The 26,380-nt window shown below is 58.7% G+C and overlaps 1 protein-coding gene across 1 annotated transcript in view; it reads right to left on the reverse strand.

The window, feature by feature from the left end:
• The window catches only part of SCUBE1 (signal peptide, CUB domain and EGF like domain containing 1), a 126,946-nt gene that overhangs the window by 70,209 nt on the left and 30,357 nt on the right, over nt 1-26,380 (reverse strand). Inside the window, exon 4 of the mRNA XM_027107897.1 lies at nt 9,623-9,757. Coding sequence (XP_026963698.1) covers nt 9,623-9,757 — 135 coding nt within the window. The remainder of the gene's footprint in view (nt 1-9,622; nt 9,758-26,380) is intronic.

Genomic DNA, 26,380 nt, shown 5'->3' on the forward strand with positions numbered 1-26,380 from the left:
GGTCAAGGACCAGCCTGGAGGAGCCTGAGGGGAGGGCCCGGGATGAGCGCCGGGACGGGGCAGCAAGGGCGGCCATCTCCCCTGAGAACCACCGGCCCCGGCCCTCTGCCCTGACCCGTCCCCAGGGACCCGTGCCCGAAAACTGCCCGGGGACCTCTGCCGAGGGGTCCCCAGCCAGTCCTGCGGCGGTGTGGGCTTTGGGCGGCGGGCTCAGGGCGAGGCTCCCGGCGGCGGCTGACCCGGAGCGGCTGAGGCTGCGGGGCCTGGGCTCCACTTCAGGGTCTGAGTGCGGCTGGAAGGAGGGCTCTCCTGCAAGTACCACAGGGGAGCCCAGCCCCCTTCCCGGCCTGGCCCCGGGGCGGTGAAGTGCAGCCCAGAACGCAGAGCACGGCTGTCCCCATGGCCCTCTGCGGGGAGCTCAGAAAACTCCCGAGCCCCTGCCTCCCCAACCAAGCCCGGTTCCTGAGCTCACACCCACCATCCCGGCCACCTGCTCGGGTCCCAGGCCGAGCGGGCGAGGAGAGAGCGTGGGCGCCCGCACTGTGCATGAGCTGCCCCGGGCACTTGCGGTTAGGACGCCGAGCCAGAGGCTGAGCGGGACCCGGCTTCAGCCTCGTGAGAGGTAGAGACTGGCCGGTCCCGCTGTGGGCCCCAGGCTCCCCTCCAGGGTTCCGGAGTCTAGCAAGAACAAAGCCCCACGCGGACCAGAGCCACTGGACCCTCCTTCAAACCGCCACTGAGGTACTCCGCACCTACGTGGTGCGGGGGCCGCGCCTCTCTGCGGAAGGGCCTGCCTGCCCTGCCGCTCGCCTTCTGCTCACCCACTGTCCCGTCCACACACTGCCCCCGGTGAGGTCCTGACCCTGACGGCCACCAGGGCCACCTCCCAGAAAATCGCTTCATCTCCCTTTCCAGCCCACAGTGGGTAGCGATCTTCCCCAAATGTGATCATACGCCCACCCCTGGGGCTGACAGGGGCCCCGTCACTGTCACAGCAAAGTTCAAACCCCTGCCACACACGGTCTCCTGCCCTTCTCACTTCTGGCAGCCAGGTCTGGTTTCAGGCTCTAGGACCCACTCTCTCCGATGGGCAAGGAAGGCTGCAGGCGCACTGACTCTTCCAGAATAAAGTTGGAACCTTAGACGGCAGAGAACCCCCGGCCAGAGGCGAGAGGCCAGGCCGGCCTGAACGAAGGGCCCAGCTGGACGACCACAGGGTGGAAAGACAGGAAGGGCGCCGGGGGCGGGAGCGGCAGGACCCGGAATCTACACGTGATCCCGTGAGAAAAGTATCAGGTACAGGGAAGGGGCTCATATCCGAGTCCCCCTTCCTCTCCATTGAGGCTGCGTGGCTTATAGAAATGACCTGAGGTCGGGACCAGCGCTGGCACCCAGCCCACCAGGCCCTACCACAGAATCACCTCCTCAGCGAGACAGTGCTGGAGGGTGACCAGTGTCTGAGGGCCCTCCCTGCTCAGACGCCATCCCAGAACTCAGGCCCAGAGCGGGCTGTGACTGCACGTCTGTCTAGGGTCTCTGCCTCTCCATCTTCAGAGCCCTGCTCCAAGCTGTTTTCCAATGTCAGCTGCTTCCATTACTCTCAACCCAGGTCTGGACCCAGGGGGCCCCGCCAGCTTCTCGCCCTCTCCTTCCCATCACTGCCGCGCAATCCCCCAAAAGCCCCCGGCCGTGCCGCCCGCTCTCCACTCCTCAGCTCCTTCAGAGTCCACCCACCCTCAGGGGCTTCTTCGATCCCTCTCCACCTCCCCCAGGCTCCCAGCCCTCAGGCAGAACTAAGTTCCCTGTGACCTTAACGGGCTGCTGGCCGAGCCCCTCAGCACTGTGGCCCAGGGCCCGAACTGACCACCCAGTACGTGATGCCACGCCACGCCACGCCACGCCATGCCACGCCCTGGGCGCAGGCGTGAGCACCACAGCCCCAATCCAGGTTGACCGGCACACTGGGTGAGGAAGCCCCTCTTCTCTTTAGAACCCAATTTCCATGCCTGACCAAAGAAGGGGTGAACCACGGGATAGTTGTAGTCTCTTTAAACACTGGGAGGCAGCCACAGAAGGTGGTCATGATTTGAACCCACACTGCCTAGGTGCCAGTCCTGGTACTACTCCTAGGATCCACGTGACCCTGGGCACATGACCTGCCTTGTTATTTGCCATCTGCACGTGGGAAGTAATAGTACCTACCCCGTAGGGCTCCAGGGGTTATGAATGAGGTAATTTTAGCGTGACAATATGCCTTGGTCTGCGTGGGATAGTCCCAGTGTATACCTGCTGCCCTGTCACAATTAATAGCGCCTCCTTTCACTCTCGAAAGTGTACTGGTTTGAACGTTAACTTATGTAGCCCCCTGCTTAAGACAGGCAAAGTGCTCACAACGTGCCTGGACGAGTATCAGCTACTCAATTATTATTAAAATGCTAATTCCTGGCTGCTGAGGCAGTTACACAGAGCCACGTGCAATAAAGTGGCCGAGAACCAGACTCTCACACCGTACTAACGCAGCTTCCTGGACTCGATACTGTTCTCTAATGATGTAAGATGTGACCGTCGGGGGGAACTGAGTGAAGGGTATGTGGGATCTTGCCTTACTATTTTTGCATTTCCTTATGACTCTACAATTACTTCAAAATAAAAAGTTTCAAACTTCCAACCCTATTGTTTGGTGTCTAGCTACAGTTGAGTACAAACTTACAGACAAAATGAACAGATCCTAAAAATACTTCACGCAGGCGTCTCATAAACAAAAGGATGAACTCTCAGAGAGCTCCCGGAGTATACCTGCAAACTCGGAAACAGGTGAAAATGGCTCCTGTGAGCAGCTGCGGCAGAGCCCAAGGCCCTTCCCGAGAAGCCAGGAGCCCTCAGGCTCACACAGTCTCCGCCTCTGTGTGTGGACCCAGGGCTGCTGGCTTCACATCAAGACCCCCTACAGACAGGGGTGCGGAACGGCAGTATCAGAAGAGCTACCTCCAGCCCAGAAGCTGGGCCACTCAGCACGGCGACAGACATTAACAAGCATTCTCTGGCCTTCAGAGGAGTGGCTGTCTCAGTCACTGAGTTTGTAACAAAAATTGTGAATTGTAGGGAAAAGAGGCCGGGCCAACTTAGTCTGTTCCTCTGAAGAGAGAAGGGATTGGGTGGGCCATCTCAGGAGATCTCCACTACGAAATGTTTTTGAACTCCTGGTGCTTGAAGAGGCACACTTGGTACCTGGGATGCTCACGCTTGAGAAACGTCTCTGCTTCTCGCAGGCCTCACCCTGCCTGGGCCGGCTGCAAGCCTCATCGGAACCCTCCACACAGGCTGCTCAGGCTCAGAGGCCAGCCCGCCAGAGCACGGGGTCCTGCCGTGCCCCTGGCTGCATCCTTGGGCAAGTTTCCTATCTTCTCCGTGCCTCGGTTCCTCAGTCTGTAAGGATGCAACACGCGAGTGCGTGACAAGTGCTCGTCACAGTGACTGGCACACAGGAAGCCCCCAGGACGTGCGGCTCTCACCGTCACCATCGTCGCCGAATGCAGAAGAAGCCAAGACTCCCTATTCCTGGCTCCCACCTCTGATTTTGGCTGGAGCCACAATTACCCCTGATGCCAAATCTTAAGCTTTGTGAAAACGCGGCCCTGAGTGTCACCAGGAATGCCGGTGGTGGGCGGGCAGTGCCGTCTCCTACCCATGTTTATATGTGCATTTAAACAGGCTCAGAAGGATATTAAACAGAACATGAAACGCACTCAGGTAAACCCGTGACGCCCCTGCTGAGAGAATGCCAGCCTGGCGTCCGCTCTGCACGGGCCTCAGCCTTGCAGGGACACGGGTGCTCAGCTGCCCCGTGGCCAGTTCCAGTGCCTCCAACGTGGGAAAGGAGGCAGCACAGCAGGGCTTCGGCGCACAGTCAACCGTGCAATGGCCTCTCAGAGCCTCTGGGCCCCTACCACTGGGTCCAGAGCCTGGGCGGACCACAGCGTCCACCAGCACGTGCTGACCAGGAAGCTACCTGCACAACCCGAGGGTGTGGAGCGTCCGGGCCCAGGGAGCCGCCCAGAACCGAGCGTCACTCTCCTTCCTCCCTCAGGCCTTTGCCATGGGCCCCATGGCAGCACAGGACACAGAGGGGTGGGGAACACGGTCCCCGCCCACAGGGAGCTCCCAGGCTGCAGGGACGCAGGCGGCAGGTAGAAAACTGCCTTCGGTGGCCAGCAACGGTGGGGGGTGGGAGACAGGCAGTCCTCTGAGCACAGACGAGGCAGAGCCTGACAGTGATTCCTGGGCCGGCTCAGGACAGGCTGTGCAGTGACTGGGCGCTCTCACCAGGGCTGAGTGGGGCACCAGTCAGTAGACAGGGTGGCCCGGGGAGCAGCAGGGGCAGACAGAGGCCCGATGTCCTTTTTACGTCGGGGTTCCCGACTGCCCGTGCCTAGCAGGGGCCTGGCGCGCTGCTCAAACCTCCGCAGGGAGGACGGGGCTGGACGCTCCTGGAGGGCAGGGGCTGGTCTGACCTCTGCAGCCCTGGGCGGGTCAAGCAGCGAGCGAGCTAGTGCTGGATGCATGGCTGTCTTGATGGGCATGTCCTGCCCTGAGCACAGACAAAGCCAGGTGCGAGGGCCACTGGCTCACCCCTCGGAAGGGAGTTCCTTGAGGAGGAGGCCTGACTCCTGATCGCCTCTTCACCCTCGGCTGACGCTCAGGCTTCAGCCAGCAGCCAGCACGCAGCAGAGCCTTGCTCAGCGTGCACCCAGGCCCTGACTCTGCTGCTGGCTCGGGAAACTGGCCCAGAGGGGGTGAGGCCCTGCCGTCTCGGGGCCTGTTTCCTCATCTGTGATAAATAACGATAATAAGAGCCCACATTTATTGAGACTTTCTTTTCAGTATCTTTTTAACTCTATGAAGTAGGGACTTTGACTATCCCCATTGTACAGACCAGGCACAGAGAGGTTAAGTGACTTGCTCAAGGTCACACAGATGACAGGTGCTGGAGCTGGGATTCCAGCCTAGGCTGTGGGGCCCTGGAACCTGTGCTCCTAGTCATGGCATAACACAGAGATGACAGGTCCCCTCTGTGCCAAAGGGCCCTCGGGGATGAACTTTGACAGGTACAGCCCCTTAAGCACCCCTGCCAGCCTGTGCTGCTGCCTACAGCTGTGGGGACGACGTGACACTTCCTCTCACTCTGGGGCCTTCCACCACCACCACAGATTGGACCACTGCAGGCACCTGGTGAGGCTTCAGAGCCCGGCCGTGCAGGACAGCTTCCTGCGTCGGGGAGAGGGCACACGTGTCTCAAACCCACTACTATCGGCAACAGTGGTGGCCCAGGATCAGTGCCAGGGAGAGAGCAATCCTCCACCAGGCCGGCCAGGAGACCATTCTCATTACTGTCTCTGCTGTTCAGACGGCCACACTGGAGCCCCTAGGTCCCTCCCTCCAGAGTGGTTTTCTCAGCTCACTATCACAAGGACCCTATCACAATAGGGTCCTTATTCAGCATTTCATCCCCTTTCTGGATGCAAAGCTTCACAGGGATCATGCCTGCTTTTGCCCACACGGGGATCCTGGGGACCAGCCAGCACCTGGCACATGAACGAATGGAAGAGTGACCTGCCGTCGCACAGCTCGTCAGAGCTTTTGGAGCTCCTTCGTCTCCCTAAATCAAGTTTGCTCAGACTGAAAGAAAGGATTCGTCACTGGAAGGAAAGGGAAAAGTTCATCCAGGAGTCAACACCTTCTTGGAGCATAGATATGACATAAGTCTTTTTAAAAAAAGAGCAGGCACGGGAGAGGGAGGGAGCTCGAACGTGCTAGCTGCTTGGTGGCCCGTCTACTCTGGGACCCGGGAGACCCCCAGGGAGCATTACTACAATGGGGAGGCGGAGGCTGGGAGTGGCCTGGCCCGGCTTCCCCCAGGCTGTGGGGTGGAAGAGGGACTTAACAGCTTGCTGGACCAGAGGCTGAGTGGGAAGTGAGTGTGCGCTGTGATGGAGCCAGAACCAGCTCAAAGAAGTGCTGAGCAGAGACAGGCCACAGCTCTCAACAGCTGTGGGTCCCCTCCCACCCAGAGCTGGGAGAGAGGAACAGCCTATGTCCCCAAATCAAGCATGAGCTCTAAAGGCCTAAAGAAGCTGTCTGTGTGAGCTGCCACTGCACTGGACCCCTTCAAAGCATTTCCCCTAACGGAGCCCTCACTTGCCTGGGGGGGGGTTGCTGGTCCCAATTTATAGACAAGGAGACCCAGAGAGGCAGGAGTAACTGCAGAGGCCATGTGACCAGTGAAGGTGAGAACGGCTGAGAACCTAAAACCCACAACCCCAGCCTGGCCAGATCCACACGCCTCCGGCCAGGGTTTGTGTCATCGCCTGGGAGGTGGGGCGGCTCAGAAGGTCTGAGCCCCGTGGCCTTGTTTCTCGGCCGGGAGCCTGGAGCAGACCCTGCTCACGTGTCTGGTCCCCTCTAATCAAACCCAGCTCAGGGGAGGCTCCAAGGGGCTGACAGGCATTAGGAAGAGTCAGGTGACATGAGGAATCTGATCTGGGGAACAGAGGCCACTTAGGTACAAAACAAGCTGGGTCTCAGCACCGTGAACATGCTCTTCTGAGCTCTAACAATCGTCACTGAAGGTAGCACGCAGTCACGATGAGCAACTGTCCTGACAACCAACAGAGGCTCAGGAGGGAGCCGCGTGGCCAGGCACCCAGGCCCGTCCCCACCCACAGGCACGACCGAGCGGCTGGCCAACGTCCTGCGCACTTGTCCTGTCCTCTTGGGACCTTCCACAGAGCCTTCGGGAGCCCTGGAAATGCTGCCGCTGGTCCTTCAGCGGGTATCCAAGAAGTTGTCTCCTGTTTTTCAGATTGATTCATTGCCCAGATTTAAATTAGGAAACTGACACAAAAGTCCTAATGAGAAAAGGGACTCTTCTTTAACCAATATGTCAGTTAATGTAGATTGGGGCTAGTCCCCCAAATCTGTATTCTGGTTACATCTAGATTCCTGGCTTCACCTATAAATCCAGATCTGGCCACCCAGGCCTTTGGGTGGGGTGAGGCACGTAGACTCCAGGCTCCACTGCACGATTAGTTTGAGGCCCAGCCCCTGAAGCATCTGGTTTCCCTAGACGTCCCCCGCCCTTCCCCTCCAGCATCATTTCCCCGCCTCTGCTTACCCAGCTTCCCATGGCTGCTCCCCGCATGAAATCCAAACTCCCGCCCACATTCCACCAGCCTCATGGTCTGGCCCCTGCCAAGCTCCCCTCATCCTGGGATCACTGTGCCCACCATCCCGCCCTTCATTCTGCGTTTCCCGGGAGTCTGGTCCATTCCCACCTCGGGGCCTTTACACACACCCCACCTGGCCTCACAGTTGCTCTCCCTCCTCGTTCCATTTCAGCTCACACGTGGCTTCCTCAAAGAGGCCTTCAGCGCCTGCCTATTTCTGTCTGTTCCTCTCCCTGGTTTCTTTCCTTACCAGCCTCATCATGTCACAGCTAGCGACCTGGGCTGGAATCCTGACTGCCGTGTCCCTAAGGTATGACCTCGGGCAGGTCCCCTAACTTGACTGGGCAGGGTCCTCACCTGTTGCAGGGTCATAACACCCCGGCCTCGCCAGGCTGCTGTGAGGGCCCAGCTCAGAGTAAGCGTGTGACCTCACAGCAGCCACTGTCGCTGTCCCCCCCATCATCGTGCCCCCCACCGCCGGCCGATGCTGAGGTTTGCTTTGTAACGTCCTTAGAACAACGCATGCTCACAGGCCAAACCAGGACCTGGTTCCACACCGGCCACTGTCTTGCATCACGCTCTTTCCCCCTTCCCGCTCACCCTCTTTTCAACGGGGGGCACAGCTCCACCTGGAGCCCTGCTCGCGGGAAAGCTGCTCTTCAAGGGAACAGGGCACACACAGCCCGGCTGACAGGGGCTCCGGCCGTCCCGGCGTCGGGGACGTTACAGCTCGCTCAGAGCAGCCGCCGCCCGGTAAACCCCTCTCCCCGATGAGAGCAGGACTCCTGTCCCACCCCCAACGCTCACACTCTTCCTCATAAATCTGCTTTTTATAAAACTCAGTGTGGAGCCAGGGTCCTTGCTTTGGGCAGCTCGACCCCACAGCCCCACAGCTGGGAGGTCTTCTACAGTGCCGTGGACGTCTGGCCAACGCGCCCGGAGCAGGTGCCCAGGGACCTCGGAGCTCGGCCTTTCCGTCCTTCTGGGGACCCGGCAGGGATGGGGATTATCGGGCTGTCTTGTCTTTGAGGAAACCGCCTAAACAAACGCTAAGACTTCTAAGGAGTCCAGTAGAGTAGTTCTGCTTAATTACCCCGGGTTTTGTACTTCTTAAATGTTTTTTGCTTTTCTATCTCAGGAACTGTTTTCAAATAAAGATCACGCCCAGGGCCCCCACGTCTCGCCTCACAGCCTCTGTTAGCTTTAGCGCACGCCAGCACTTTACTCCCAGGACCTGGTCCTATCCTCCAAAGACCCTGCCGGTCAACACCACGGCCCCGTTTTGCAGATGAGGAAGTTGAGGTTCGGAGCTGCAGAGCCGCCTGAGGAAGGGCTCCCAGCTAGGGAGTGGCGGAGCTGGATTCACACCCTGTCGGACCCGGAGCCCAGCGCCTGCCCTTTTTATTCCCTGCCTCTCAGTGTGAACCGTGCCACAGACCAGAGATGAGGCCCTACAGGGCCCCTCCAGCACCTCCTCGTCTAGGGTCAGCGAACGGCGAGGGGCGGAGGCTGGAACCGTGGGGCTGCCTGGTCCTCCTTCCGCATCTGCCCTCTTGAAGGCACAGCACAGCCGGCCGCGGGAGGGCACAGCCGCTCTGCTGCAGCACGCAGCCCGCCTGGAGATTCTGGGCTTTGCCATTATCTTAGCCAGGATGTGCCTCCACGCCTTCCAGAATGCTGCTTCCTCTGCCTGGAAGCCACATGGGTCCTGGCTTCGGGCCAGCTGTCCCATTTCACAGCCCTGCTGCTTTGGGCCCAAACTGACCACCACTGCCCTGACACCAAGGGCCTTCATTTGCTGGGCTCAGCTGGAGGCCAGGCTCTGTCCCAGCCTGGGGCTGTCCCCAGGCTCCCCAGGCACTCCAGCTGGCTGGAGTCTTCCTCCTCTGACCCTCTGCACTGCCCCGAGCTGGCCTGCCATCCCACCCGGCCTACAGAGAGCAGCCGGCTCCTGACCCCAAAGGCCCTCTGCTGGCTGGTGACCCAGTGAACACGCAAGAGACTGAGAAACGAGCCCTCGGCCCGGTCAGACCTCGAGCCCCCCTCAGGGAAAGGGGACCGTCGGGAATGGGGCCCCACTCTTCCTAGCCACATCCAGCCCCCAGCCCAGAACGGAAAATAGCTTCTCCGGACACATCTGCCCATCTGCGGCCCCATCTCGTCCCCACGTAAGAACACCAGAAACACCGACAGCCCTGCTGTAGGGGCAGAGGGCGGGAGCTGGGAGGTGTCCCTGCAGAACCGACACCAGAAGCACACAACAGCCATGCAGGCCCGCACCAGAGTTCCCTGCCTTGACCCTGAGGCCCCCAGGATCAAGATGCGGAGAGGGGGTTCCCAGAGGCCACCTGTTTCCACAGGGGAGGGGGCGTGACGGGGCAGCGCGAGCCAGTACTCACCGTTGGAGCGGTGGATGCAGGTGTGCTGGTTGTCGCTGAGGAAAAAGCCGCTGTGGCACTGACACTCGTAGCTGCCCATGGCATTGACACAGATCTGCTGGCAGCCGCCGTTGTTGTCCTGACACTCGTCCACATCTGTGAGAAAAGGAAGAGAAGGGGACAAGAGAGATCACACCTGGAGCTACAAGTGAGGCGTGGTCACCTGGAAGGACACGGATGCCATCAGTTCTCCTGGCTGCAGAGCGATACCACAGAGGTACCGCTCGGTGGTACCCCACGGTGGTACCCTCCAACAGTACTTCATGGAGTTACTCCACAGAGGTAGACACTTACAAAGGCTGCAATGCTAGCTGGCCCTGGCTTTCCTGGGTGGCCAGCACTACTCTAAGCGTCTTATCTGCGTTAACACCTTTAATTTTCACAGAAACCCTATACATGAGAGCTAGGTCTGGGTCTATTTTACAGATGAGTAAACTGAGGTACAGAGAGGCCAAGTTACTTATCCAAGGTCCCACAGAGGCAGGAATCGAGCCTGGTGGTCTGCCTCCCAAACCTGGGCTCTCACTGATGTCACCTAACCCTCCCTCTCCAGGAAGACCTGCAACTAACACCGTCTACCCCCGGCTCGAAGAGCCTCACGAACCCAATCCCACCGTCCCCTTTCTTCAGTCACACCTCAGATCTGCAACCAGCAGGACAGACCTTGCAGCAAGGGAGAGGCTGGAGGCCAGGGCAGCCTGCTTTCTGCCTCGAAAACTGATTTCAAAAGCCCCGAGAAGGGCAGGTTTTTAAAAGGCCCTGACCTCTGGCTGCCGAGACTGCTACGGAAAGCTGCTGAGCGGTCTTTCCCACTCTCCGGGAGAGACAGACCTCAGGGCCGACACTCATTTTTGACCAGAGGCCGCTGGCACAAAGGGTGCTATTGGCTGAAAGGAGTCTTTATGAAGTTCTGGTCTTGAACAGAACAGCATGTTTCAATTACCCAAGTCATAACCCCCTACACTGTCAGCTTGTTTAATGAAAGAACGGCTTCTTAAACCTTAATGTGCCGTGTCTGTATTGTCATTTTAATAGGCAAATATATGAAACCACAAAGGCAACGTGAGCTACTGGCTGCTTTGAGCCAATCCCACGACCCCCAACACACGGGCGTGCACACACACACACTCACTAGCTTTGGCACTGAACTTTTTAAACAGTTCTTTTTTTTTTTTTTTTGGCGGTACGCGGGCCTCTCACCGTTGTGGCCTCTCCCGCCGCAGAGCACAGGCTCCGGACGCGCAGGCTCAGCGGCCATGGCCCATGGGCCCAGCCGCTCCGCGGCACATGGGATCCTCCCGGACCGGGGCACGAACCCATGTGCCCTGCATCGGCAGGCGGACTCTCAACCACTGCGCCACCGGGGAAGCCCCCTAAACAGTTCTTTTTAACACAACCACCTTTTAGTACTGGCACCAAAAGGATGTGAAAAGGTACAGACTCAGGCAGACTGACCTGCACTGAACCCGGGGAGGACTCAGTGCTGGCGCTATGTCAGCTGGGTCCTACTTCGGCTCAGGGACAACAGACCACTTCCCCACCCATGAGACCACACTGCTGCCTTTGAGGCTGACGGCGAGGCAGGTCATTATTCTCCTGCAAGCTCAAATGTCAGCCCTGTGGCAGCCAGGACGGAGGCAGAGCTCTGAACTATAAAAGCCACCAACAATTAGAGCTAAAACGGTAAAGGTGGCTCTTGCTGAGAGGAGACTGACAGGGGGTTCCGGGGGAAGCTGGGAAGGATAGAGAGGGATTTTTCGGAAGACCTTTCTACACTCAACGAGTCTTACTGATGGTTCCCTAAAGGCCCAGTGCCAGGGTCACCTTTGCTGGGGGCATCTCCCCTCCACACCCCAGCAGCGTCTGCCTCTGGGGGTCTGCCCCCGCCTGCACCAGACCATGAACAGCTCTGAGCCAGGCACTGTGTCCTGTTCATCCTATTAATAACATAAAGCTAACCTTCCTGGAGTGCTCGTCGTGTGTCAGGCACAGGGCCTCACTCCACCCACACGCCCAATCCTTGCGGCAACACTGAGTGATAGGCCGTGTTACCGACTCCATTTTACAGATGAAGACACTGAGGCACTGAGAGTTGAAGTAACCTGGGCAAAGCCACAGAGCTGCTTGGAGCAGAGGCAGGGCTCAGACCTGCTGTCCAGCTCCTGAGCACGCGCCTCTGGAGCCCCTGCTAAGCTGGCCACACCAGCAAGTACGTTCAGACTAAGGTGATGAAGAACCGGGTGCTCTTGAAACGAACTCAAGCTGGGTGTCAGCTTGAAAGTATCTGCAAACACGAAGCTGGGGCCAGCCTGCATGAGTAACTAAGGAGAGTCCCAGCATACCGGCTCAGCCCCGTTTCTGTCCCAATAACACCCGCCAGAGGCTCCGAGGCCCGCGTGCCGGCACACACGTAAGGATAAGATTTGAACACGGGGAGCCGCTCCCGGGACGTGTGCGGACTGAGTCACGCTCTTTGAGGTTCTTCCCATGGCTCTCAGGTCCTTTGCTCTGTACCTCGGCTTCCCCAGCCCTCGCAAAGGTTCAATTGGTAAAACAAGCCACAGATACAGGCCCTCAAACACTGAATTCATAGTGTGGAAACACTACTTCCACCCCATCATCAGTGAACTCCCTGGTTCCCCCATCTGGCCTGGCCCACCCCGTCACCTCACTGGAAGCTAGGAACCAAAGGGCACTGACGTCACACACCTACAAAGCCTCAGCGAGCTGGCAGGGTGGCTGGGCCTTGCCACTGTTTACACTAGCGGGGAACAATGACTCCAACGCTGACGAATAATTTGAAACAAATGCGAAGCCATGTAAACATTCTCCCCCCACCCCTCACCCCGCACCCTCGCTCCCAAATGATAAAGCCCTAAGATTAAGCAGGAGGGAAGAGGGGGCTGCCCGCTCTGCACCCTTTTTCCACTGTGGCCCAAACACAGGCCTCCCCCAAGCTGGGCAGGAAATCAGTCTCAGAATTCCTTTGGGTAGCCTGCAGTCATCACCACCTTCTCTAGAGACTGGCTGAGAACTGGCCTCATACCCCTCACACCCCTGCGTCCCCAGCCCTCCACATGGGACCCACGGCGAGGTCTGAACGGTACCAACGGAAGCAGTTGGGTCCTTGAGATGCCTGCCCGCCGGCCTAGGACAGACTGGGTTCCCCTGGAGGCCCGGAGCAGGCCCGGCAGGCACTGTGGGAAACAATTAGCTCCTTGGCCCTCCTGACTGGGGCAAGCCCGGCGCACACTGCTCCTTGGTCCCCACGGACTTGGCACATTCTGGTATACGAGGTGCCCCGTGGCAAGGAGACAGCCTACATCTGGGAGTCGGGCAAACTGAGTTCCGCCCCCGGCCTCTTGGCCCGTGGAGGGTGCCCAGGTCTCGTCCACAGGAAGGACCCAGACTGTGTCCTCCAGGAAGCCCTCCTGGAGTGCTTGAGATACACGCGGTCCTCTTCCTTCTCTCCTGGGGAACTGACTGCTCCATGCTCTGCTGGGCCCCTATGTGGGAGCCCCCCACCTCCTACATGAGTATTCACGTTGACTGGTGGGGCTGGCAGCCTCGTCATCATAAATAATAGCTCTCACTGCTGGCCAGGGCCCGGCTGGGGAGCTCAGGCACTGTCTTAATACGTCTGCACAACAGCTCCACACAGGGGGCATTATTCTTATCAAGCCGATTCTCACATGAGAAGCTGAGAGGGGAAGAGACTTGCCCAGTGCTCTAGAACCGGTGGAGGGGGATGGGAAGCCCAGCGAGACTGGACCCAAAGCCCTTACTCTACTCTTCCATGACGTGCTTCTCTGAGTGAGGATGCTTCGAGGCGAGTGTAAGCTCCCTGGGCATCTGTTCTTACAATCGTCCCCCGGCCCACGTGCTCACGTCTCTAAAACCCAGGGCAAGAGCTCCCTCCTCTCCAAAGTCTTCCTGGTGCCGGGCAGAATTTGCTGACCGCTGGCTCCCAGACCAAGCAGACCTTTGTTCACAACCTTCTTCCTCTGCCCCGGACCTCGGGCTTGGCCATGCTGTCTCTGCTCTGGGCTGTTGTCAGCCCAGAGTCTCCTGCACATCCCTGCACCCAGCAGAGGGTCGGGCTGAGTGGGTGCTCAGGAGTGAGCGGGATAGACTGAAGGGCACACATGTGCTGCACACACCAGTGACAGGGAGCTCTACCATACAAGGCCAGTCCCCTGGAGCAGGGCGCCGTTGCGGTTCCTTCTGGGCAGGCCGAGGGGCTCATTCACGGCTCTCCATAGCCTGCCCACCTCTCCGCCCGCCCCACCGACACCCGCTGTTCTCTGAAACCCTCCCGTCAATCACACATGCCTTCACGCGCACATGTGCACCTCTCCCTGGGACGCCCTCTCCCTCCTGGTCCAGGCAGAAGTTCTTCTTGCCTTTGAAATCCACTGGAAGCACTTTTGCTCATTCCCTCCGCAGACACTGAGTACCTGCTACGTGCTCCACTCCCCGAAGTGATACCACTGGTTAAGCCCCTGCTCGGCGAGCCGCCGGCGGCGTGTGGGACCCAAGCGTGGAGGCGGAGGCTTTGTGGAGGAAGTGATGGGAGCCGAGGCTGGAGAACAAGAAGTGAGAGATGCGGAAGCAAAGTCTCATGGAAGGTGCAGAGCGGGGCACAGGTGGGGAAGGGCCGCAGCTACTTGGGCAGGAGAGGAGTTCTGGAAGCTTTGTGGCCTGCACATCCCTCCTCAAGAAGATTCCCCCAGGGCTCTCGCAAAGCCAGCCCTGTCTGGGTCCTCCTGGCCCCCTCCCACCAGTCCTGTTGGCAGAGGGGACAGTCCCTGGGGAAGACAGAGTGTCACCAACCACCAAGGCCTCGGGTGGAGGCTGAGCCTGTTTCTGATCCACGATCCACGCTCCCTGAGCGAGCTCTGGGTGGGACGGGACGGGGGAGTGCTCCACCTCTGAATCCTGCTGGCAGCTCGTGGTCCTTCGTCATTATTTATGACCACAGCTGAACGTTCCCAAAAGGCAGGGAGCTCCTCGGCACAGGGACTTGGCTACAAAGCAGAGAGGAGGCCCCGTGGGTTCTGGGGCAGACTCTAGGAGGCTCCTCTCGGGAAACCCTTTTAACGGGCAGCAGAAGAGATGGACAGAGTGTGGAGAAAGGACCCCAAAGGCTCCAGCGCTGTGAGGGTCTGGCACAGAGCTCATCGTGGGCTGCCTGGTCCAGCCAGGTCACCCTCTGGGAAGGTCCCGGCCTGCAGCCTCCCCGGGAGAACGTTCTCCCTTCCACGTCTCCCACAGACCTGTCTTCAGCTGCGTCCGGGACTGCTGGAGCCCCCGCCCTTCTGGGTCGGGGTGCTGGTGGCAGGCCAGGGTGCTGGCAGGGGGAGGAAGCTGAACGGCAGCCAGTCGCTGCCTTGGGGGCCCCAGCTGGTGGCGCTGGGGACACCCTCTGCAACAGATCGTCCCATGTGGTCTGGGGTGAAGACATATGGCCTGGGCTCCTGGGAGGCTGCTCCCCAGCCCGAGGCCCCACGCCGGGTGCACAGTGAGGACACGGAAGGTGGGAGGGAGGGAGGGAGGGGGACAAGGGCGCCCAGGAGGGCCAAAGAGGGGCCTCGTTCTGGCTCTGCCCGCCCCCCTCCCAGCTACCCTGGCCCAAGAAGCCCCCTCCCTCCGGGGGCTTGCCCCACACCCAAGCAGTCACCAAGCCTGGTGACTCTCCCTCTCCGCCTTGCCCGTCTGTCCTGCCTCTACTCCCAGGGCACAGCCTTGCCTTGGGCCTCAGCCTCTCCCTACAGGCGTCCACACGCTCCTGGATCGCCCGGCCTCTCGTCTCTCCCTCGCAATCCCAGGGCCCACTGTGACGACTCTAGTCGGAACAAGACACAGCACCCCGGCACCAAAGATCAAGTCCAAACAAGGGGTCTGGGGTCAGGTGCCCCCTGCCTCACTCTGCCCTGCACGAGCATAGGTCCGGGCACCGGGGTCGGGAGAGACGGACCTCAGCTGTGGTTTCTGCCCACTTCTGTTCAGTGCCCACCACTCACAGGGAGGAGGCCGCCTCCACTCCCGCCAGCTGCTGAAGGGTCCTATCTGGGATGGGCCCGTGTGTGGGACGGACGAGGCTGTTTTCCAGCAAGAAGGCATCCCAGAGCCGGCACCGACGGGCCGCGGGTCGGCCTGCTTCTGAAAGGCCTCTGCAGGCAGGCCTGTGGTTTGCCCAGGAGGTCTGCTTCTTGGCCCAAGGTGCCGGTGTTTGTTTTTATTAATAGCTGACTGTCTGTCCTATTTTGGGCCCAGAATCCAGGTTTGCAGCTATTTATAACAACTAAAAATTACGTCTGGATACAGCTTTGGTTGCTTTGTGCTTCCCACGAACGCCTCACAATTTGAAACAGAGACTCTGTGTTCTGCCTGAACCCCACCCATGTTCTCCTGGCTGCCAAGAGCCTACTGTGTGTCAGGCCCTGTGCCCGGCCCCAGCACCCCTGCTCCCAGCACGGGTCCGGGAACAGAGGCAGAGGCACTGGCCCATCTCAGAAACCGAACTCAACCTCCAACCCTGAGAACGCCCTCCTGGCCCCCGGGGGCTGAGGCCCCAGCCCTCCCACTCCTGAGGCTCCTTTCAGAAGGGAGGCTTAGGCGGAAAGTCCCCTTGGCCATCGAGCGGCTCTTGCAAAATTGCATTTGATGGGTTAAGTGTAAATAAATGAGAACCAGATGGATTAGATTTCGGGTGAAATACACATGGGTCTTAGAGCTTTGGGGCCTGGGTTCTCCCAGATCCAGGGCGCTCCCCGAGCTGTCAGAGGTGCTGGCACGGCAGGCAGGAGGTGTGACTTGAGTCTCCTGGGACCCGCCTACCTCCTGGTCCGGGCATCCGCTGGGGCCTTCTCTGGGGCTCCTGGCCCCCCAGCAGGTCGGCTGTGTGTGGGAGACACAGGGTCTCCTGCCGTAGCCCTGCTCTGACGCCGAGCCCCTTGGGCTGGGCCTGTCCCGGCTCAGCGCTGGGAGATGAGGCACATGACTGGTGGGGTCAGCTTTCCAGACCAGCAAGCCCATTGCTCACACCCAGACGCAAGGAGCCAGCCCAGGGCGGGCCAGAGCTCTGTTGAGACTGCTGTGCTGGCCTGTGGGGTCTGGTCACTGCATCCCTCATCTGGGCCTCACCTTCAATCCCAGCTGCTGCCTGTGGTCTCCCAGTGACGGCTGAGCAGCAATGAACATCGAAGGACCAGGAGTTTGCTGCCTAACTCCAGCTGACGGCCGCTCCACCTTATAATAACCTACATGGTGTCCCCGTGCAACCACTACCTACGGGTCCCGGCTCTTGGCCCCCAGGTCACACCAGCTGGGGTACAAGATTCAGTAAGTAACTTGCTGTGTGGCCTTCGGCACGGTGCTTAACCATTCTGGGCCCTGGTTTCCTTCCCTATAAAACAGGGATAACAGTAACTGGAGTTGTTTTGGGAATTAAGAAAATAACGGAGGTAAAGCACTTAGCACCGTGTCTGGCGCACGCAGGCCACCGACACACGTGAACAACTGTTGAGCAAAGCCAGCACGAGTGCTCCAGGGGTCACAGGCGGGAACACCCTCTGGGGGATGGCAAAGTCCCCCCCAAGTTGGAAAACCGACAACAAAGCGCATCCGAAGGGAGCGCTCAGTCTTTTTTTTTTTTTGAATTGAATTGAATTGATTTATTTATACGGCAGGTCAGTCTTGCCTCGGCCTTCCGGCCTCCCAGCAGAGCAGCCTCAGCTCCTGGAGTTTCTCCCTCCTGACGCAGGTTCTGGCCTGCTCACCGCCTGAGTCGCCCTTCTTGGGGGAACACGCCTACCAGCTGCTTAACGGTGGAGAGATGCCTATTCAAATCTTCTGCTCACTTTTAAACTGGGTTGTTTGCCTTTTCACTGTTGAGTTGTAAGAGTTCTATATAAGATATATAATTCTCGATACTAGACCCTTGTGGGATCACTTTTTCCGATTTCATGGACAATCCCCCCTTTAAAGGAGCCTTGGGTGGCCCCAGGCCCCAGGAGGTCAGTGCACCTACGGGGGCCACATCCACAAGGCCTGGGCTCCTCTTGGGCTCCGTTCCTGGAAGATGTCACCCTGTCCCATGGCTTTTCCAGCCACTTAACGTGCCAACAGTGCCCAAACCTCTAGGCCTGCCTGCTCCACCATCCTCCAGACTCAGAGATCAGCGCCTGCACTTGGTTGTCCAACAGGCAGGACAAACCGAACACGGCCCACGGCGAACTCCTAACTCCACTTCCCACAACAGAAAACAGAGCAGAACAAAGCACAGCCCGGTCCCACCCTCAGCCTTCTGCATCTCAGCAAATGGCAGCGCAGCCCACAGCTGCTTCAGCCAGAACACCTGCTAGTCACCGGGTACGTCCATGCACGGTGTCTGCTTTGTGACTGTTTCTCTGTCTCCCCGGGGAATACAGAGTCTTTGAGAACAGGGACATCTTGAGTGTGGCTGTACCTCAGGGTTTTAAACAGCGCACGGGGCACATGATCCGTGTTTGCGGACCGAGTGACTGACCGAGAACTGGCTGGGAGAGGCAGCTCTGGCCCCGAGGCCCTGGCTGCAGGCCTGTCCCATCAGGGATGGGCTGTGTGGCCCTGGAGGGGCTGCCCAGTGAGGCAGCCCTAGATGAGTGATGGGACTGAGTGCCGGCTGGTGGGTCCTCAGGGCGTAGAGTGAGAGCCGGTGGGAGAAGAGCTGTGCTCGTGGGCCTGCCTCAGCCTCGCCCAGCAGTGAGCCCCATCGTGGCGGTGGGCACAGCCCCGCCTGTGGGCAGCTTGTGGCGGGATCAGGGTGGAGCGGGAACAGATGCCCTCAAACACTGCCAGCCCGTGAGCTTTGGGGCTCAGTGAACGAACGGAGCCACGTGGGGCTCCTGGTAAGTCAGCACAGCCCAAAGTGTCTTCCTGCTTTGTGGGCGCTTTCACCAGTATGAGGACCAAAGTCTTCAGCTGAAGAAAAGCCATTCTGACCGGGTAGCGCTTCAGGAGAGGGTGGAGGGGGCGGGGGTTTGAAGGCAGTGGAATGCCCTGCTGAATGCCACTTCATTGCCCTTTGTCTATGGCAAGACCAGCTCCTCCTTTAATCTCTCTAGCATGGGCAGGAGAGGAGGCTGCAGCAGACGGAAGGGAACCCCCGTTCCTGGAGCCCCTGCTGTGCAGGCACTCTCATTACAGTGTCCCATTCGGCCTCAGCCCGGGGCAGTAGCAGCAGCGTTATAACCAGGAGCGCCAAGCAGTGAGCGGCCTGCCCTCGGTCACCAGCGTGTGGGTGACGGAGCCAGCATGGGAACTGGACGCTTTTGTCTGCCCGCCCTCGGGCCTCTGACAGCACAGCTGTAAACATGATCCTGGTTGGACACCTATGGGAGGCACTGGAGTTTTTAAAAATTTCTTTTGATGGGGATAAGAATGCAGGACTGGAAAGAGGGAAGGGGACAAAAGCCAACCAACCAACCAAACCCTGGAACCAAAGCAAGACGCTCTAAGAAAACAAGGGGAAATGCTCTGACAGGATTCTTAGAGAACCTCCTCAGAAATGAAACAGGCCCAGCTGGCTGTGATGACCTCCGCGGGCCCGTGGATGGGGCAGGCAGAGGGTACGTCTTTCCCATTGCCTTGGGAAAAACGCCACAGAATCAAGATGGGCCCAGGAGCTCCCCGTGCCGCCCCGATGGACACAGGTCCTCTGGCTGGTCCATCACGCCTGACTCTGGCCAGGTCGAATGCCCTGCTACCAGCACAAATTTCTCACCACTGGTTCTGCCTGGAATTCTGAATACCTTCAAGCATTACATCTTCCCAATGAAACTCAGCATTTCCTTCCACCTTGCAAAGCTGCTGAGTATAAAATCCGGGCCTTTCCACTTATCGGGCTACTGTGGGTGCTTCCTGGAGGCCCGTTCCCGTCCTCCTTCCCGCCAGTGGCCTCCACTGGTGGCTCTGGGAGCTCTCCGTGAGTGGCAGGGCTCCCGCCCCAGCCTGCCACGGCTCCTTCACCTGGCTGTCTGCGAGGCGGCCTGCTCCTTCCCACGCTCAGCAGTCCCTCATTGTCAGGCACTGGGTGGGTCAGGCAGCCACAGCAAGACTGCGAAATGATTTTATGCCAATAGAGTTGACACGTTCAAGAAAGTAGCAGGCAGAGGGGCTGGAAGAGGGCAGAGGTGGAGGCTGATGTGGGCACCAGGGAGCTTCGTGGAGAAGGCAGCACCGGGCTGGCTGAAGCCCTGGAAGGACCGTGTGCCTCCCCATGGCTGGCCCCACCCTACCCCGCCCCTTTCCAGCCCAGGTTGTGACATGACCTTTGCATAGCATTCCTGCCCTCGAGAACTTAGCATGGGTCCCTATCACTTGTCCAATAAGACTTTTATTATTCCAAAATTTGAGTTCACAAGGAATTTTGAAAAACAGTGGAAAACAAAAGATCAACAAATTTACACTCTAGCTACAACCCCAATCATGAACATATTGTATTTCGGCCTTTTTTCACGTCCTGAGTTTCTGCTAGTGCTAACAGATCACTCTGTACGTGACCGTCCCACCCTTCTTCCCTGAAAGCTGAGTTAGTGCCCTTGTCACGCTGGGGCTCAGTCCTGGCCGCCCTTCTCACCTGCCGCGGTCCAGGCCGTAAGGGACCCCCCCCCCACCTCGGTGCACTGTCTCTCTTCCACCCCATTAGTAAACTCCCCTGTGAGGGACATGTCTGGGTAGCCGTAGCCCTTTTAATTTTCGGGATTTTTCCTCCAGATGGATTCCCAGAAGTGGTATTCCGGGGCAAAGGCCACAAGCTTTTTTATTTCTCATCCCTCCCCGTCAGACCCCTGTGACTCTGCACACGGTTTGCTGACTTCCCCGCCCTAGAGTGTATCTGCACGAGCAGTCGTCTCATCTGAAGTCATCTTTCTAATGCCCACGTCTTCCCCGAGAGAACTGGGGTTAGCCACGTGTGCCTGTCCATTCATTCACTCACTCAACAAGGCAGGGGATAGGCAGTGGGCATGAGGCCAAGGCCTGCCCTCAGGGAGCCGCCCGACCAGGGGGAGAGAAGTGGTAAGACCAGGTAAGACCAGGGATCGGGAACCAAGCTGAGAGGCAGGGGAGCCTCTCCCTAAACTGCACGAGGACCAGCGCGGGGAGAGGTGTGTCTGGGCGTGGGATGCCTGCCGTGTGTGTGTGTGTGTGTGTGTGTGTGTGTGTGTGTGCGCGCGCACGCGCCTGCACGGGTTTGGTGAAGCTGGAGTAGCACGTAGGGCGCTGGTGGCTGTCGAAGGAGGGGCTAGGAACCAGGCTCGCATCTGACGTGCCTAAGATGCAGCCAGAGGTGATTCCCTGCCGCTCCTACATCTGCAGGTTTCAACCTCCAGATCTCAGGCTCAGAGAGCAATGGGCACGCGTGGCTCTGCTGACAGGCCACCACCGCCCACACCACTGTCCACACCTGAGCCCACTCTCCTACCCGACCGAGGCTTTTCACCTCTAGGCTTTGCGTCGGCTGTTCCCTGCTGCCCTCACCCCACCTCCGCCCCCACCTGGTGACCGTTCACTTATCGCTGGCAGGGTGAGATGGCCCCCCTCCCTCCCCCCATCCCCCCAGGACTCGGTGCAGTGTTCATTACAACAAGGATGCCACTCTGGGAGTACTTCTGCACAGAGCCTAGAACTCCCTGAGAGTGCCAGGCACACCTAAGTCATCTCTGGACCCCCTGACCTGGCAGATACGGGCACTCGGGGGGTCAGCTGCTGACCCAGAGGTTACAAATCCTTTCTCCCATCCAGACGGCCACAGCACCAGCAGCTCTCACTCAGCGCCTACAGGCCGCCAGGCCCTCCACATCCTGGACTCTGACTCTAGGCCCACACCCCAGCCACATGATTACACACCAAGAGGGAAAAACGTCTTCTGGGGCGGGGGGAAGCGGCGTACAAACACCAGTGCACAATCATAACCACATATAGTCAGCTCTACACACAGATGGTGTCGGACAAGAGCACGGGGACACGAAAGCTGTTGACCTGTTGCGGTGGCGAGCTAATGGGGGGATTATTTTCTGTCTTTTCTATCGATTTCTCTGAGTGTTTCTGTGTGATTATTACACTTGTGGAAGATGGATAAGTAAACAGACCTTTTCAACTCTGCGTGACGAGCACCGTGACTCTGGTCGGTCCAAGGGCGGAGGGGGGACCCAGTCAGGCTGCCAGGAAGGCCGGGGAAGAGGTGCAGAAGGATGGACTAGAGCACTCGGGACAGGCAAGGGAAGACGTTCTCCAGGTGGGAGGAAGCAAGAGCGCAGGGGGACAGGCTTCGTATTCACAGGGAGAGAAGGCAAGGCTGGAGTGGCAGGCGGAGCCCAGAGCCCGAGAAGCCAGCTGCCAGGCTGAGGACCCCAGACTCCTCCAATGGCAAGAGGGGCCCCAGGAGGATCCCACTCAGAGAGGCCTCCACCAAGGCTCATCCAGACGACGTCACTGGCATCTGACCCCTTGGCGGCCAGCACGTAAGCCAGGGCAGGGCAAGTCGGCCTGTGGGATCCTCTCCCACCACTAAGGTAACACCTGAGGGGTGACTAAAGACCCCAGACTGGGCTTCCCTGGTGGCGCAGTGGTTGGGAGTCCGCCTGCCGATGCAGGGGACACGGGTTCGTGCCCCGGTCCGGGAAGATCCCACATGCCGCGGAGCGGCTGGGCCCGTGAGCCATGGCCGCTGAGCCTGCACGTCCGGAGCCTGTGCTCCGCAACGGGAGAGGCCACAACAGTGAGAGGCCTGCGTACTGCAAAAAAAACCCCACAAGAAACCCCAAACCAAACCAAAACAAAAGAAAGACCCCAGACCAAGCAGCTGGGAGGCTGCCACCATGGCCACCTACTTCCCACAAACAAGGAGTGCCAGCCGGGTGCAAGCCCTCACTGCCCGCTCGTCTATTTCCAGCTGCATGTGGTTGGGATGAGGCAGATCCAGGGAGGGGGCTGGAGCAGGCGAGGCGTGGGGGTGGCGAATGGCCACTATAAACAGCCTGTCGGCGCTGGGGAAGGACGGTCGCTGCAGCATCTGTGCAGAGGCAGGCAGGCCCAGCCAACGTCCGGGGTGACCCCACCACCAGCCAGGGCACAGACTGCTCCAAAGTAAGCAAGGTTACTGGCAGAGGAAGGACCGCACTGGGCACGCTGGGGCACACGTATTCGTCGACAATGCCCCTTTTTAGGCACACGGTTCAGTGCTGCTTCGGGGCATATGTTTTGGTGGTGAAGTATTTTTAAAGAGCCTTCACAAGACACTTATTTTCTGTTTATTTCTCTGAGTTCTGACCCAGCCCTTGGCATACGAACTGCAAACAAAGATGAAGGAACGTGTCTGCTCGCCTGGCCTGTCCTCTGCAACTGGGTGTTTTTCTTTGCTGTTTATGGACTTGGCATTCTCTGCCCTGGGACAGAGCAGGACTTCTTCCCCAGGTCACCAAACTGAGACCTATTCAAAGGTGAGGCTGCCACAGGGCGACTGACGGCACATTTCAACACAATCCTACCAGTGGGAAGGGCCGCCTCGTATTGTGATGTGGTCTCTGACCTGAACATGCAACCAGAGGGAGAGCAGGAAGGGGAGGCTCCTGACGCCCGCTGGGTGCCTCCCTGCCGCCACATGGACCACCTTGCCTGAAGCCTACAGCTCCCTCCCAGGAACATCATCACTCCTCTTTTTGGGGTAAGAACAGTGAAGTGCTGGCCCCGAAGCACGGCTAGGAAGGGAGCTGGGAGCCAAGGCTGATGCGTCTGCTTCCAAGTCCCTGCTCTCCCCTCATCTACAGCAGAGGCTAGAAGGAGCTGGGCCTGGACGTGAGGACAGGGACAGGGGAGTCCTAAGCTCAGCCAGCCACGGGGGGCTGCAGTCACGCGGGCTGCTAAGAGCCCCCCACTGCCCGCCCCTGCTACCGCCACGCAGACCTCAGAAGTTCTGAGAGCGCTGAAGCTCTGCCCCCGTGCCAGGCTTGTGCACGCCCCACTGTCAAACCGCGCTCTCCTGGAGAGTCAGAATCCAACCTTCTGCCCGCTTCACCGGCCAACCGCCCATCCCGCCATCACACCAAGCAGCCTGCACTGGGCCCAGGAACGCAGGGCTAAGTCACTCTGAAGCAGGGCTCTCCGGGACCTCCCGGGGCAGCAGAGACCCGCCCCCGGTGTCCAGGGACAAGCTAGGAGCTCAGTGCTGAGGCAGAGGGCAGCCTGAGGGGGCTGTAGGCCCCCAGGGGAAGGGTATGCAACTCAGGGAAAGCTTTCTGGAGGGGCTGATGCCCGAGCTGAGTCGTGACAAGTAGGCGTCAGCCAAAGAAAACGCATTAATGAAGAGCACGGGGAAGGGTGATTCGGGCAGAAGGAAGAGCAGGTGTACGGATACGCCAGAGCAGGAGAGCGGGGTACCATTTAGGGAAATGCAAGCTGTCTGCCATGCTGGAGATTACAGTTCTGAGAAAGAAGTAGACAGGGACTGCAGCTGGTAGGGGCGAGGAGCTTGGCCACTGTCCCTGAGGACACTCCAGGCCACCAAGTCATTGAATCACAAGATGTTGGAGGGAGGAGGGCTCTGACACAGCAGCCAGGCCAAACAGGGGTTCCAAACAGTGCTCCTGGCCCCAGGGACCTTGCAGAAGTAGGGAGGGGCTCCATGGAGCGCAGGGCTCTCATCCCTGCCAGTCCTGCCTCCCATTTCGGCCAGAGTAGTGTGACCACCGTATGATTCTGCTTGAAACAAACGGTTCTGCTGCTGGAAACAAAACCCCATGAAATCTCAAAACCATTGGTCAACTCCCATCCCTATGTCACAGATGATGCGGAAACTGAGGCACAGAGAGGTAGGGAGTTTCCCAAGGTCCCCCAGCAAGTCCATGGCCCGCAGAGCCTGATTCCTGGCCCACTGCCCTTTCCCCCCAGCACTCGCCTGCTTCTTACAGAAGCTGCTCTGCCCCACCCCTTCCCCCGGCCCCCGGTCCTGAGCTGGCTGCAGGCATGAGGCTGGAGGAGGCCACTCCACCCCCCAAAACGAACCTGGGTCTCAATCCATCCACCTCCCTCCCTGCTCCGGGATCTCCCTGGTTCTGTGGTGATTTGGGGAAGGAAGGAGGCCCATTTAGAAAGAGGCACACTGTTGTCCCGTGTGTTTCTTTTCTTCAAGCCAAAGAATTTCCATCAGATCAACAGTTGTAAAAAGCTGGGAGGAGAAGCAAGTCTGAATCCAACTTGTCCTCGGACAGCAAATCCCTCCAACCAAGCGTGTTTAGACCACCTGAATGTGGGCCAGACTAGGGAAAAGCAGGGAGGGGAGGGCGTAAATAGAACAGGAAGAAACCTCTCCAGTTTACCTTGAAAAATACTGGTGTTTATGGAGTAAGTATAGGACTGTCCGAAGCTGTTTAGTTTTACATTAAAATGTTCAGCATTTTTTTTTTTTTCCCAGCAAGAAATGCATTTGAGCTGTTGAAGTATGAAGACAAATAAACAGAGGCAACCCGAGCCTGCGTTAGGGGTTCAAGGGAGCAACGCATTGCCTCCAGCTGTCCTCCAGGATGAGGGAGGGCGCCTTCAAAAGGACTGGAGCGCGGCCCTTTCATCCTGCCAGGGACCAGCCCGGCGCAGGGGGAGCTGTGACCGCTGCGCCGACGCGGAGCATCTGGGCCTCTGCGGTGCTTCCCTCCCACGTGTGCAGCCCGGCCCCTGGGCCCGGCTGCTGCCTCCCAGGATCCTCTCCTCCTCTTCTCCCTCTGCCTGGTGCCCTGTGGTGTCACCTGCACATCTGATCCTACCAGACAGGGATCATGTTCATTTTGTAGAAAACAAAACTGAGACTGAGAAAGAGGGGGCAAGGGTCCAAGGTCACAAAATGAGTATGTGGCAGAGCTGGGATCGGAAGCCCTGATGCCACGTGACCCATGCCGATGGATGAGTGCACAGGAACCAGTGCAGGAGGAAGGAGAGGTTTCTGAGCCGGGAGGGTGGTGAGCACCGTGTGGAACACAAGGAACAGTCCCCAACGGTCCCCTGAGCTTCACCCCCAGCTCGGGGACGAGGCTCGTCCCCCTGCCTCTTCACCGGCTCAGAAAGGACATCCATTTTCTTTAAAAAGTATTCTGACTTTGCACACCAGGAATGAGGGATACTTAGGTAATTCACATCTGCTGAGCCCTCGTCGTGTGCCAGGCATGTACCTTGCAAAGCTTATCTCATTTGGTCTCTGCGTCACCCCCGTCAAATAAGCGCTGCTGTTAGCCACGCCGTACAGACGAGGATACAGAGGCCCAGAGACGTGACGTTACCTGCTCACGGTCACACAGTTAAGTGATGGATCCAGGACTCAAAGCTGGGGAGGCCGAGTCCCGATGCTTCCTGAGGGCCGGGACTACGTCATCCATCTCCCAACTGCGAGCTCCCAGCCCAGGACGTGGCACCGGGCAGGTGCTCGTGGAATCTTATGAAACGAATGAATGTTAAGAGCTCTGGATTTTGACGCCGTTTAGAAGCTCTAGGCTCTCACGTTCTCCCCGAACCCCAGACCTGACTACCCCACAGACCTCTGAACTTGTGTACCATTTCCATTCAGATGACTACTGATTATCTCAAATTGAACTTGGCCAAACAGACTCTTAGCCCACCCCGCTCCCCATCCCAAAATCTGTCCTACCCCCAAGTCTTCCCCATCTCAGCCGCAGCAGCACAGCTACACAG

This window comes from Aethalodelphis obliquidens, unplaced genomic scaffold, assembly GCF_003676395.1.
Source record: "Aethalodelphis obliquidens isolate GAN/ISIS:26980383/991018 unplaced genomic scaffold, ASM367639v1 scaffold8, whole genome shotgun sequence".
Classification (NCBI taxonomy): Eukaryota; Metazoa; Chordata; class Mammalia; order Artiodactyla; family Delphinidae; genus Aethalodelphis; species Aethalodelphis obliquidens.